Here is a 15,552-nt window from a genome sequence, read left to right on the forward strand (position 1 = left end):
TTACAGGGAATTACAGGCTAGTTGCCAAGACTTTAGGGCTTTTTCTGGGATAAGGAGTTATTTTTGGTATAATATGCTATAGATTAATAGCTGATGGCAGATGGCATATGGCATTAGCCCCTTGTATTTGTGATGCTATGGTGTGGTTTAGCCTATAACCACCCAAAGGTATACTGCTGGATCCTGGGCTAGGTACAAGGGCAATAAAGACTCTGAGGCCAAGTTACGGACAACGGTAGCTTTTTTGAGGGTATACAGTTGGTAAAGTCTATACAGTTCAGCCAGGGCCCAAGGGGGTGACAGATACCTTAAAGGACTACTCCGGTGTAAAATTTTACCTGTGAAAAAAAAAAGCATCAAAGTTATGTAACATTGTAATGTACTTACACTGTCCATATGCTAAGGATCCCGGTCCTTTTCTTCTTTCTGTCACTCAGCGGAAGCTCTGTCGTTTTCAGTCTTCTGATGACGCCCGACTTCTTTTTTCAGTGCTCCGCCGCCATCTTAGCCAGGTGAATCATACCTCCCATGAGTCAGTGCGGGCTCTGCCGGCCTCCTAGCCTGGAGTCGGCTTCTTCCCCCGGGCTAATCTATTCATTTATTTGGATTTGCTGAGCTGCCATACGCTTAGCTCAGCAAACGCCGCTGGCCAATCTAAGTTATAGATGTGCGCATGCCCACATCGTTATCACCACTGGCCAATAAATCAGGGGGAGGGCAGGAGCGGACAGGAAATTAGACCAATGCATTATAGGAGATGTAGTCTTTTATGCTACAGTCCATATGCACTGTACCCGGAAGTGACCGGATTTTCGGATGGGCATAGCGGACGAACGGCTGGACCGATTCGCGTGGAAATGGCATCTTTGGAAAGTTAAGAGCCTAGGCTACATTATAGTATTAATTTAGAGCATCAGAGTTCTCCTTTAAGGGCTTGTTGGGACTTGTAGTAGGACTGAACAATTGAATGCAGACCACCCTGACTTGACAGATGACAGGGACTGACTTGACTCATAAAGCTGTGACTTTAGATTACTTGACCTGATGGTAGCTGCAGGACTTGACTTTGAGGTCTCCAACACTCTGGACATACACACTGTCGTGCCGACTGCACTGGACCTCAGCAGGAAGCAAGAGCAGAACTCAAAGAGAGAGAAGCTGGCTCTACCCAGGGCTTATATGGGGAGACTAGCAGGGAGCCCATAGGTCACTCTTGGGATCACCTGGTCACTGGTACCTCTTGGGTAACAATCACATGACATATCACATGGCCTAACTCTTAAAGCACAAGACATTTTATAACACTTTACATAGTAAAACATATTTACAATGGGGAAACAAGTTTAGAGGCCTTGGGGACACTGAAGGAGGCTGCCTGACAGGACAGCAGGGGCACGGGGTAACACCTCCTGTATTGGGCCACCACATATCAAATGGTGGAAAGTTCTGTGAAATGACAGTGACCATTCCACATTTTGTATACATTACTTAAGGCTATATTCAGGTGATAACTTGTTAGATATGAGTAATATAATAAAATAAAGGACTTCCAAACCTTTAGTAGAGATCCACATGAAATAACAATAACAATAATCTCCTGTGGTTAGCACTGCAGCAGATTTTTCCCATCTTTTGGTAGGGGAATTTTTATTCCTGCCTGCTGACAAATTGGCTGTGATTGAAGGTCAATGGCAGACATCACTAGATAGATTTGGGGTCTTCTGTCCATCAATGGGACCAAAATTGGGAACCGTATGGGGTCAGCTGACCAGTTAGGGGCATAAAATTTGGAGGTGGCATGGCATTTGTGGCCTGACTGCCAGTGTACCTCATGAGTCGTCTGCTTCACCCTCCATCCCAATTTCTTGTCTTACTGTAATGAATGTTGTCATGGCTTCTTTATTATAAGGAGATAATGTTGCATATAATTTGAGTGGACAGATCTAAAATGTTTAACATTTTGTTGTTTTTTTGTTTGTTGTTAAGTTGGTTATTGTTTTTATAGGCCTTTTGAATTTAAATCCTTTACCAAAGAAATTGTGCCCATATTTTGTACCATACAATCTAAGTGTGATGTGTTTTTCTTATTATGGTTCCTATGATGTCATTTAAATATTGGATTAATTTGTGATCCCAAGATGTAGATTAATTCTGATCCAGAGTCCTTTGCCAGGCAGAAAAACTATGCATGTTTTCATGTTGTCAAGAAGATGTCTGGCATCACAACAAATGTCACTAGACACAAAACTATTCCTATAGTAAATTTTCTCTTCTTTACTCTGACATGTTTCTCACACTTACTCAGTGATAGATGTGTCTTTTGTTCATTTACAGAGAAGCAGCTGGTCTGGGCAAGGAACTAGATCTGTTCAAGACCTTTTCTTCTCCCTGCAGCTTTCTGACTCACAGAGGTCATTCCACAGGCATGCCAGTCTGAAGGAAGTTGGTGTAAGTACACACAGGTTATCATGACTACATTAATATTTTATTTCAATGTTTACTTTAAGATTTAAAGGGTAAACATTAGGGAATCCAAACAAGGAGAATTCATGGATAAAAGCATTCAAAAATGTTTCTTAAATGTATAAAAGTGAAAAGAGTTTTTCTAAAAAATGGCCAGGCTACCTGCTCAAAGAAAAAAAAAAAAAAACATTATTTACCTCCCTCAGTATTGCTGTTCCCGGGTCCCTGTAACCTCCGTTGTTGCTGTTCCCGGGCTTGGTGAACTTCTCTTCCTTGTGCTGGGCCTGATACATTAGAGTGATGCTCAGCCAATCGCTGGTTGAGGGAGAAAACTGCTGTGGCCAGAGATTGGCTGACCGGCAATGTGACCTATTGGGCCCCAGCACTAGGAAGTAAAGTGCACCAAAGGCCCCCCCCCGATGCAGGACATTGTTGCTCAACTAATCACTGGCTGCAGCAGTGTCCAACCTCAGCCAGTGATTGGCTGAGTGGCATTCTGACATATCAGGCCCCAGCACCAGGTAGTAAAAATCACCAGAGACTAGGAACAGCAATACTGGAGTCTATGGTGATCAAGAGAGTTAAAGGGGTACTCCCGTGGAAAAAATGTTTTTCAAATCAACTGGTGCCAGAAAGTTAAACCGATTTGTAAATTACTTATGTTAAAAAATCTTAATCCTTCCAGTACTTATCAGCTGCTGTATGCTCCACAGGAAGTTGTATTTCTTACTGGAGTTTTTTTTCTGTCTGACACCTTTTGTCCATGTCAGGAACTGTCCAGAGTACAAGCAAATCCCCATTGCAAACCTCTCCTGCTCTGGACAGTTCCTGATACAGACAGAGGTGTCAGCAGAGAGCACTGTGATCAGACAGAAAAGAACTCCAGAAAGAAATACATGTTCCTGTGGAACATACAGCAGCTGAAAGGATTACATTTTTTTTTATAGAAGTAATTTACAAATCGGTTTAACTTTCTGGCACCAGTTGATTAAAAAAAAAAAAAGTTTAACCCTTTAAAGTAGAAGTACCCCTTTTAGAATACGTTTTCTTTATTCTAGCAGGCAGCTTGGCCTTGTTTTTAGAAAAACACTTAGACATAGTTAAAAGCATGCAGTGGGGGAACATCGAGTAGATATATAATGCATCATTGATATAACAAAGCTCATTCACACAGGGTACGACTAAGGTATCCCCTTCAGTATATAAGATAGATGGCAGCACTGAGATAATACAAAGGTGCTCAATATACAATTAATGAAATCTAAGGTGCAGGTGTGCATAAATATATAATACAAAATTAATATGCAAGTGCCCATGTAAACATTACTACCCCAATTGCACCAGAATAGTTACATATAATAAATATATAGCAGCACACTGTGATACCAGCCACATTGGGTAGCATAGCCTACTCCGGTGTTCCCTCACCTCCTCCCTAGCCTTCATCCTGCCTGCACATGCAGAATGGGAATACTTCTTTAACAGCAATAACGTTGTCAGCCAGTCATCTAAGTTTAGGAGGACCTTCTTTACAGGTGACAGACTGCCAACATACAGTTACACCAGGTGACTTCTCTAGTTGGAGTCGATCACTTTCCTTTTTCTTCTCCATCCGGCCCAGACCATCATGATGATCTCTTCCAGCTCTTCAACTCTGCAGAACCTGATGGTAAAAACATTTTAGGCTCCGCATTTTTCCAAGACCTATATTGCCCCAAACTTTAATAATGCCCCCCTTGGTGTCCCACATAGTAAAGTGGGTAGATAAGTGGGTTGGGGAAGAGTCAGTAAGTCCCACCTAATAGGAAGTTAGGTCACTCCTGTAGGTAGACAGGGTCCTTCATGTAGTTTCCCCCATCACAAAGGTGCCTGGGTAGGTAGGGCTCCCCTCAGAGAGAGTTGCCCCAGTAGGTAAATTGCCCACATAGCTGTCCCCTTTATAAAAAACCCCATATAAGCTATGTAGATGTTAGGTAGCCCCCTTATTAGTTTGGTAGTTAGTCCCCATATTAGCTAGACATAAACATAGTAGATAGTCCCCCAGGTTGGCAGCAGTTCCCCCACATTAGGTAGACAGTAGTTTTCCCCACATTAGGTAGGCAGCAGTTACCCCGCATTAGATAGGCAGCAGTTCCCGTACATTATGTAGGCAGCAGTTCCCTCACACTAGGGAGGCAGCAATTCCCCCAAATTAGATAGGCAGCAGTCCCCCACATTAGGTAGGCAGCAGTTTCCCCACATTAGATAGGCAGCAGTTCCCCCACATTAGATAGGCAGCAGTTCCCCCACATTAGATAGGCAGCAGTTCCCCTACATTAGATATGCAGCAGTTCCCCCACATTAAGTAGGCAGCAGCTCCTGCCACATTAGATATGTAGCAGTTTCACCACATTAGATAGGCAGCATTCCCCCACATTAGATAAGCAGCAGTACCCAGACCTAAGGGAGGCAGCGGTACCGACAGTCAAGCACCTGCCGAATTTGCACCTGCCACTGCCGCCCCCCGTGCTTATCTCTCGCTGCTCTGGTCCTTTTCCCCTGTCGGCTCCCTCGGCATAACCTCTTTATCTCTATCCTCTTCCTCTACGCTCCGGCGCCTCATGATGTCACTCGTGCGCCGGAGCTGCTGGAGTGCAGAGAAAGGGTTAAGCCTCTTATGTCTGCTGGCTTACTGTAGCCACAGACACAAGAGTGATTGACAGGGTGAGGAGCCAATGGCTCTTCACTCTGTCAAACTTCTCGCTAAGTGCTACATTTAACTGTATGTGCCTCATTAGGAGACATTTGCAGTTAAATGCAGGACATTTGGGGGCCATTCCAGGACAGCGGGAAGTCACACCAAAAGCGAGAATGTCCCGCCGGATCCTGGACGGTTGGGAGCCATGGTGTATATAATGTATTATATTATTTTAGAACCCTAGCAGACAGTATTTTTTATATACTACAAATAACTCCTTTAACTACAAGTTCCCAGATATAAGGTTTTGTCCCCAGACATAAGTGTGCAGAGCAAGTTTGTTGAGGAAAGGTGACAGTGCTCTGCTCCCAGGATTACAAAGTTGTTACAAATAGTTACATGAAAGAAGAAATGGGTCCATCAGGTCTTAAATTAAGCCTACTGTGTAAATACAGAGGTAGGAAAGAAAAAATCCTTATGAGGCAGATGCCAATTGCCCCATATTATGTAAAAAACACATTTAAGAGTCTAGAAGGACATCCAGGTCCCTCTTGAACATTAAAGGAATCAGCCATCACAACATCAAGTGGCTGAAAGCTCCATAGTCTTACCGATCTTTTAGCAACAAATCACCATCTGTGATGATGGTAAAACCTTCTTTCCTGTAGATATAGAGGATGTCCCATTGGATGGTAAAACCTTCTTTTCTGTAAATATAGAGGATGTCCCCTTGTCATGGTTACAGGCCTAGCTGTATAAAGATAAATAGCAAGAGTCCTGTACTGTCCATTCCTACATGAGTAGATTCTAATCTCATCATGTTTAAACCATATTTTTTCATATTAAATAATCCCAAATCTAATAATCTGAATTAGTACTACAATCCACATATACTTTTATTTCACGGGCCATGGTAAGGAACATGATTATTGCTTAGCAAATATTAATGTTGCCTTGTGAGTGCATGCACTAAAGAGCAATACTAAACCCAAGTCTATCTCAAGTAGTATTAAATCAGATGTGGAAGTTGTCATTGTATGTGGTTACTATTTGTTGGATAGTTGGATATGTTGGATCATTTTTCATGATTTTGATTCAATAACTGTCAGCAGTCTTGGGTAACTAACACAACACAAATACATTTCTGTGTCTCTTGTGCACTAACATCTTGTCCTGATCATTGTTTGGTTAGGTCTGAACTGGTTATGAACAAGGAAAGCCTTCATTCATGGTTTTATGGTTTTGGCTCAAGCTTCCATAAGTAAACAATTTGAAGTAGTTAGATGAAAGTTTAGAGACTTCCTGAATAATTGTTCATAGATGAAAATCTCCATTATTTAATTCTTTTCTTAGTTCTTTGTTGAGACATAGCAAATAAGAGGCTCAATTACAGCCTATACAACAAGCCTGGAAAATGGTACGTTGCACAATTATCAAATAGAGTGTAACAGCAGTCAAGTGGCACATGAAAAATAGCAAACATGCCTACATAACATCTAATCCGTGGTTGACAGCAAAGAAAAATCAAGAAGACTCAAATATTTGTGCATAAGGATTTAGCTGGGAAACTATAAACTTATTTAGAGGATCTGGGCAGTATAAATATATTCAGTGTTGATATAAGAGTATTGTAAATAAGGTATTGGGGAAAATATCAAAATCTAAATACAGATTGTCTATCTCTTCAGTGAACAATCTTATGAGTTTTAATGGTGGGTCTATGCATTCCTAAATTCTAAATAGAGGATTACTACCAAAATAATATTACAGGTGTATTCCGGGCAAAAACATCTTATCCCCTACCGAAAGGATAGGGGATAAGATGTCTGATCACGGGGGGCCCGGCGCTGGGACCCCCCACGATCTCCCTGCAGCAGCCCACATTCTATGCATCTGAAGTTTCGGAAATTGCCGGGCTTCCGAGACGGGGACGTGACGTAACGCCCCGCCCCCTCCATTCATTTCTATGGGAGGGGGCCTAAGGACTGCAACGCCCCCTCTCATAGACATGAATGGAGGGGGCGTGGCGTCACGTGCCCGTCTCAGAAGCCCAGAGGTTTCTGATACTTCAGACGCAGCTATGCATAGGATGCGGGCTGCTGTAGGGAGATCGCGGGGGGTCCTTTCGATATGGGGATAAGATGTTTTTGCCCGGTATACCCCTTTAATTCGTTGGAGTAAAATGTAATAATAGTATTTGACTTAATCTGGTAGAGTAAACTGTTAAACCAACACACATTCTATTAAGAAACATTGTTTGTCCTTTACCAGACTAGACAATGTAACAATAGAAGGACAGTAAAAATTAGTGTCCTTTTCTTACAATGTGTAGTTCTCCTGTGTTTGAGACACTTAGTTACACCACTGTTATTATTCTTTTTGAATAGTTGTGCCCCTCGCAGTATGGCCACTATAACAGTCAATATGGGTTAAATTGTGTGCATCTGAGAAATTATTGTTCACTAGATATGTCGTGAATTGTTTGCCGGCAAACAGTTCCCGGCGAATTTCGCATGTTCGCGTTTGCATCGCCGGGCGAACATATGTGAAGTTCGATCCGCCCCCTATACTTTAACATTGCCGTAAACTTTGACCCTGTGAGTCTGAGTCAGTAGACACATTACAGCCAATCAGCATCAGTCCCTCCCTTCCAGACCCTCCTACCTCTTGCACCGACGCCATTTTAGCCTCATTCAGCATACTGCAGGCTTAGGAAGTGGAGGGTTAGAGAAGCTGCTCCTGCTGTATAGGGAAAGCGATAGCTAGGTTGCTGCTAGGTGGTGAATTCAGGGTCCAGTTTACTCCTAATGCACTAGTGTAACATCCGCTTTAAGGACAGCACCCAAAAAAGCCCTTTTTAGGGCTGAAAGATATCAGTCCTGGTTGGGAGGGAACCGCTGGTTAAAAGGGGTACTCCAGAATCAAACTTAAGTTCCTTCAAGCAACTAACTACTACAGTATTCAAAGGGCTGAAAGATATCAGTCCGTGTGTTTTGCAGCAGCTGTAGGCACCCTGGTTGGGGACCACTGCATAAAAGGGGAACTCTGCTGGCAAGCTTTTTTTCTTTAACCCCTTCAGGACCAAGCCCATTTTGGCCTTAAGGACCAGAGCGTTTTTTGCACATCTGACCACTGTCACTTTAAACATTAATAACTCTGGAATGCTTTTAGTTATCATTCTGATTCCGAGATTGTTTTTTCGTGACATATTCTACTTTAACATAGTGGTAAATTTTTGTGGTAACTTGCATCCTTTCCTTGTGAAAAATCCTAAAATTTGATGAAAAATTTGAAAATTTTGCATTTTTCTAACTTTGAAGCTCTCTGCTTGTAAGGAAAATGTATATTACAAATAAAAAACATTTTATTCACATATACAATATGTCTACTTTATGTTTGCATCATAAAAGTGACGAGTTTTTACTTTTGGAATACACCAGAGGGCTTCAAAGTTCAGCATCAATTTTCCAATTTTTCACAAAATTTTCAAACTCACTATTTTTCAGGGACCAGTTCAGGTTTGAAGTGGATTTGAAGGGTCTTCATATTAGAAATACCCCACAAAAGACCCCATTATAAAAACTGCACCCCCCAAAGTATTCAAAATGACATTCAGTTATCATTTTAACCCTTTAGGTGTTTCACAGGAATAGAAGCAAAGTGAAGGAGAAAATTCACAATCTTCATTTTTTACACTCGCATGTTTTTGTAGACCCAATTTTTGAATTTTTACAAGGGGTAAAAGGAGAAAATGTATACTTATATTTGTAGCCCAATTTCTCTTGAGTAAGCACATACCTCATCTGTCTATGTAAAGTGTTCGGCGGGCGCACTAGAGGGCTCAGAAGGGAAAGAGCGATAAGGGGATTTTGGAGAGTACGTTTTTCTGAAATGATTTTTGGGGGGCATGTTGCATTTAGGAAGCCCCTATGGTGCCAGAACAGCAAAAAACCCTCACATGGCATACCATTTTGGAAACTAGACCCCTTGAGGAACATAACAAGGAATAAAGTGAGCCTTAATACCCCACAGGTGTTTCACGACTTTTGCATATGTAAAAAAAAATATTTTTTTTCACTAAAATGTGTGTTTCCCCCCGAATTTCACATTTTTCCAAGGGTTAATAGCAGGAAATACCCCCAATATTTGTAACCCCTTCTCTTCTGAGCATGGAGGTACCCCATAAGTTGACCTGAAGTGCACTATGGGCGAACTACAATGCTCAGAAGAGAAGGAGTCATATTTGGCTTTTTGACAGCAAATTTTGCTCGGGGGGCATGTCACATTTAGGAAGCCCCTATGGTGCCAGAACAGAAAAAAAAAACACATGCCATACCATTTTGGAAACTAGACCCCTTGAGGAATGTAATAAGGAATAAAGTGAGCCTTAATACCCCACAGGTGTTTCACGACTTTTGCATATGTAAAAAAAAAAAAAAAAAATTCCACTAAAATGTGTGTTTCCCCCCAAATTTCACATTTTTGCAAGGGTTAATAGCAGAAAATACCCCCCAAAATTTGTAAACCCATCTCTTCTGAGTATTGAGGTACCCCATAAGTTAACCTGAAGTGCACTATGGGCGAACTACAATTTGACTTTTTGAGAGCAAATTTTGCTCGGGGAGCATGTCGCATTTAGGAAGCCTTATGGTGCCAGGACAGCAAAAAAAAAAACACATGGCATACTATTTTGGAAACTAGACCCCTTGAGGAACGTAACAAGGGGTACAGTGAGCATTTGCCCCCCACTGGTGTCCGACAGATCTTTGGAACAGTGGGCTGTACAAGTTTTCATTTTCACGGACCACTGTTCCAAAGATCCGTCAGACACCTGTGGGGGGTAAATTCTCACTGCACCCCTCATTACATTCCGTGAGGGGTTTCGTTTCCGAAATGGGGTCACATGTGGGGTTTTGTTTTTTTTGCGTTTGTCAAAACCGCTGTAACAATCAGCCACCCCTGTGCAAATCACCTCAAATGTACATGGTGTGCTCTCCCTTCTGGGCCTTGTTGTGCGCCCCCAGAGCACTTTGCGCCCACATATGGGGTATCTCCGTAGTCGGGAGAAATTGCGTTACAAATTTTGGGGGGCTTTTTTCCCTTTTACCTCTTGTGAAAATGTAAAGTATAGGGCAACATCAGCATGTTAGTGTAAAAAATAAAATTTTTTTACACTAACATTCTGGTGTAGACCCCAACATTTCCTTTTCATGAAGGGTTAAAGAAGAAAAAGCCCCCCAAACCTTGTAATGCAATTTCTCCCGAGTACAGCGATACCCCATATGTGGCCCTAAACTGTTGCCTTGAAATACGACAGGGCTCCAAAGTGAGAGCGCCATGTGCATTTGAGGCCTAAATTAGGGATTTGCATATGGGTGGACATAGGGGTATTCTACACCAGTGATTCCCAAACAGGGTGCCTCCAGCTGTTGCAAAACTCCCAGCATGCGTGGACAGTCAACGGCTGTCCGGCAATACTGGGAGTTGTTGTTTTTCAACAGCTAGAGGCTCTGCTTTGGAAACAGTGGTGTACCGGACGTTCTTATTGGGGGAGGGGGGCTGTGTTTTTAACTTTTTATTTTATTTTGTGTTGGTGTAGTGTAGTGTTTGTAGGGTACAGTCACATGGGCGGGGGATTACAGCGAGTTTCCCAGCGGAAAATTTGCTGCATCTCAAACTTGCAGCGAGAAACCCACTGTAAAAGCCTCGCCCATGTGAATGTACCCTGTACATTCACAGGGGGGGGGGGGGGGGGTGCACCAGCTGTTGCAAAACCACAACTCCCAGCATGCATGGTCTGTTAGTGCATGCTGGGAGTTATAGTTTTGCAACAGCTGGAGGCACACAGGTTAGGAAACACTGAGTTAGAAACAGACAATGTTTCCCAACCAGTGTGTCTCCAGTTGTTGCAAAACTACAACTCCCAGCATGCCCAGACAGCTGAAGGGCATGCTGGGAGTTGTAGTTCGTCAACATCTGAAGGGCCAGATGTTGCTGAACTAAAACTCCCAGCATGCCTGGACAGTCAGTGCATACTGGGAGTTGTAGTTTTGCAACAGCTGGAAGAGCACAGATTGGAGACCATTATACAATGGTCTCCAAACTGGGGCCCTCCAGATGTTGCAAAACTACAACTCCCAGCATGAGTTGTAGTTTTCAGACTCCTAGAAGCAGCAGTGAAGATCTTAACTGCTGCCTCTGAGGACCATATACTTACCTGCCGGTCCCGTCGCTGCTCGTCCACGTGGCCGGTCCTGCCGCTGCTCCTCGGTCCCGCCAGGTAAGGCCGCGGTCCCCATGTGTTCCCCTCCTATGACGCAGGTCCCCGCGAACCCCTGCAGCCATCGTCCCCCTTTCTGCCCGACTTCCAGGGGCGGGCAGTGCGGGGGATCTGAACTTTCACCCCAGATCACTGTGATTGGTCCACAGGGACCAATCACAGTGATCGCTGACCAGGACCATCAATGGATGGTCCTGGGGGGTGAAGCAGAAGTTGTCCCCTGCTGGAAACAGCGGGAGTTCTGCCAGTTAACCCGTGCGATGCTGCGCATCGCCGGGTTAACTGAATGTCATTTATAAACGTCGGGATGCGCGAACGCACTGCACAACCCGGCGTTTATATATGACATTCTGCGGGAAGGGGTTAAAGCAACTAACTACCACAGTATTCAAAGGGCTGAAAGATATCAGTCCGTTAGTCTTGCAACAGCTGGAGGCACCCTGGTTGGAGACCACTGCATAAAAGGGGAACTCCGCTAGCAAGTTTTTTTTGCTCATTGTCACACTAGTGCAAATCACATTAGGTGTGACAGTTGTGCAAATAAAAAAAAAAAACCTTTTTTGGCTGTTAAATAAAATCAGTCGTCACTGTTAGTTCACGTCACAGTTGCCATTTTTCCTGCCTGCAGGGCAAATTGTGTCACCCTAGTGCAAATCACATTAGGTGTGACAGTTGTGCAAATAAAATAAAAATACCTTTTTTGGCTGTTAAATAAAATCAGTCGTCACTGTTAGTTCACGTCACAGTTGCCATTTTTCTTGCCTGCAGGGCAAATTGTGTCACCCTAGTGCAAATCACATTAGGTGTGACACCAAAAAAATGACAGGCAGAGGAAGGCCACCCCGCAGGGGCCATCGTGGTGCTGGGATTCCCTTTGGCCCTAGAATGGCCAGTGTTCAGAGGCCACGTACCCTGAACCCCCAAAGTTCTGAGGACTTAGTTGACTGGCTATCACAAGACACCCAATCTACTACTAAAGCTTCCGCTTGGAACATTGACGCACCGTCCTTCTCCTCCTCTAGCTTAGCTTCGGGCACCTCTCATGCTACCACTTGCCCGCCTGCCGCCACCACCAACACTAGCACCACAGCAGCTTTACTTGATCCGTCAGTGGAGTTATTTACACATCAGTTTGAAGACATGAGTGATGCACAACCATTATTGGCAGAGGATGTAGTTAACAGGGATATGTCTCAGTCAGGCAGCATTACACACATGGACGTACGTTGTGATGATGATGTTGTACCCGCTGCTGCTTCCTTTCTTGAGGTGTCAGATAGCGGTGAAGGTGTTGATGATGACGATGTGTCCGTGGATGCCACGTGGGTGCCCGCTAGAAGAGAAGAGGGGGAAAGTTCAGATGGAGAGACAGAGAGGAGGAGGAGACGAGTTGGAAGCAGGGGGAGGTCGTCGCAAGGAGCTAGAGGCACAGTCAGACAGCATGCATCAGCACCCGGGGTCAGCCAGACGGGACGCCAATCAACGCATGCTGTTGCCACCACCAGAATGCCGTCATCCCAGAGCTCAGCAGTTTGGCATTTTTTTCGTGTGTCTGCCTCTGACAACAGCGAGGCCATTTGCATCCTGTGCCAGAAGAAACTGAGTCGTGGGAAGTCCAACACCCACCTAGGCACAACTGCTTTGCGAAGGCACATGATGTCACATCACAAACGCCTATGGGATCAACACGTCAGTACAAGCAGCACACAAAGTCAAAGCCGCCATCCTCCTCCTGGTCCAAAATCTTCAGCCAGGTCAACCAATGCTGCCCTCCTTGCCCCCTCTCAACCATCCCCCTCTCCGTCTCTCACCTTGAGCAGTTCCTGCTCATCTGCCCACAGTCAGGTGTCAGTCAAGGAGATGTTTGAGCGCAAGAAGACAATGTCTCAAAGTCACCCCCTAACCCGGCGTCTGACAGCTGGCTTGTCGGAACTGTTAGCCTGCCAGCTTTTACCATACAAGCTAGTGGAGTCTGAGGCCTTTAAAAAAATTGTAGCCATTGGGACACCGCAGTGGAAGGTACCCAGACAAAAATTTTTTGCACAAAAGGCAATCCCCAACCTTTACTCCATTGTGCAAAAGGAAATTATGGCATGTCTTGCACACAGTGTAGGGGCAAGGGTCCATCTGACCACTGATACCTGGTCTGCAAAGCATGGTCAGGGCAGGTATATCACCTACACTGCTCATTGGGTAAACCTGGTGACGGCTGCCAAGCATGCAATGCGTGGCTCTGCAGAGGAGTTGGTGACACCGCCACTACTTGCAGGCAGGCCTGCTGCCACCTCCTCTACTCCTCCTACTCCATCCTCTTCCATAACATCCTCGGCCGAGTCCTCTTCCACTGCTGCGTCTTGCTCCACATAACCGGCACCCCCCCCCCCCCAGCTCCCCAGGTGCTATTCCACATCCCGGATACAGCAGTGTCACGCCATCTTGGGGTTGACTTGCCTCAAAGCGGAGAGTCACACCGCAACAGCGCTCCTGTCTGCCCTGAACACACAGGTGGACCAGTGGCTGACTCCGCACCAACTGGAGATCGGCAAGGTGGTTTGTGACAACAGAACAAATTTGTTGGCGGCATTGAGGTTGGGCAAGTTGACACATGTGCATGGCACATGTGTGTAATCTGATTGTACAACGCTTTGTGCTCAAGTACCCAGGCTTACAGGATGTCCTGAAGCAGTCCAGGAAGGTGTGTGGTCATTTCAGGCGTTCCTACACGGCCATGGCGCACTTGTCAGATATCCAGCGGCCAAACAACATGCCAGTGAGGCGCTTGATTTGTGACAGCCCGACACGTTGGAATTCAACACTCCTAATGTTTGACCGCCTGCTCCAACAAGAAAAAGCCGTCAATGAATATTTGTATGACCGGGGTGCTAGGACATCATCTGCAAAGCTGGGAATTTTTTTCGCCACGTTACTGGAGGCTCATGCGCAATGCCTGTAGGCTCATGCGTCCTTTTGAGGAGGTGACATACCTGGTCAGTCGCACCGAAGGCACCATCAGCGACATCATACAGTTTGTTTTCTTCCTGGAGCATGCCCTGCGAAGAGTGCTGGATCAGGCAGTAGATGAGCAATGAAGAGGAAGAGTTGTGGACACCATCACCACCAGAAACTGCCTTATCAGCATCGCTTGCTGGACCTGCGGCAACGCTGGAAGAGGATTGTGAGGAAGAGGAGTCAGAGGAGGAATGTGGCTTTGAAGAGGAGGAGGAAGACCAACCATAGCAGGCATCTCAGTGTGCTCCTTGTCACCTATCTGGTTCCCGTGGTGTTGTACGTGGCTGGGGGGAAGAAGATTATACCTTCCCTGACATCACATGATTAGCTCGGCATCTGTCCTTGTGCAAATGGGGTCTTTCATGCTGTCGTGCCTGTTGAAGGACTCTCGTATAAAAAGGATGAAGGAAAATGACCTATACTGGGTGTCCACGCTACTAGACCCCCGGTATAAACATAAAGTGCCTGACATGTTACCGCATTACAGCAAGGCGGAAAGGATTCAGCAGATCCAAAATAAATTAAGAAGTATGCTGTACACAGCGTATAAGGGTCATGTCACAGCACAACAGGGATCTAACAGAGGAAGAGGTGAAAGTAATCCTCCTCCTCCTCCCACGAACACTCCGGCAAGGACAGGAAGCTGTACAGACATGCTGTTGATTGAGGACATGCGGAGCTTTTTAAGTCCTATGCATCACCACAGCCCTTCGGGGTCCAACATCAGAGAACGACTTGACCGACAGGTAGCAGACTATATGGCCTTAACCGCAGATATCGACACTCTGAGGAGCGATGAACCCCTTGACTACTGGGTGTGCCGGCTTGACCTGTGGCCTGAGATATCCCAATTTGCGCTCGAACTTCTGGCCTGTCCAGCTTCAAGTGTCCTGTCAGAAAGGACCTTCGGTGCAGCAGGAGGTATTGTCACTGAGAAGAGGAGTCGCCTTGGTCAAAAAAGTCTGGATTACCTCACCTTTCTTAAGAAGAATGGGGGATGGATCCCGAAGGGATTGACACTGGGCGATACATTTGACTGAACAAGGCCTGATCAGATGAGCTGCCTTGGCCTAAAAATGGTCCACACACTGCTGTATTTGAACTCTGAATGCCGGTTGACTTG

General features: G+C 45.1%; 1 protein-coding gene across 1 annotated transcript in view; it reads left to right on the forward strand.

Moving 5' to 3' along the window:
- LOC130357501 (uncharacterized) overlaps positions 1–15,552 on the forward strand; it is a 137,862-nt gene that overhangs the window by 39,141 nt on the left and 83,169 nt on the right. The window contains exon 4 of the mRNA XM_056560198.1: positions 2,335–2,448. Coding sequence (XP_056416173.1) covers positions 2,335–2,448 — 114 coding nt within the window. The remainder of the gene's footprint in view (positions 1–2,334; positions 2,449–15,552) is intronic.

This window comes from Hyla sarda, chromosome 1, assembly GCF_029499605.1.
Source record: "Hyla sarda isolate aHylSar1 chromosome 1, aHylSar1.hap1, whole genome shotgun sequence".
In the NCBI taxonomy this organism is placed as follows: domain Eukaryota; kingdom Metazoa; phylum Chordata; class Amphibia; order Anura; family Hylidae; genus Hyla; species Hyla sarda.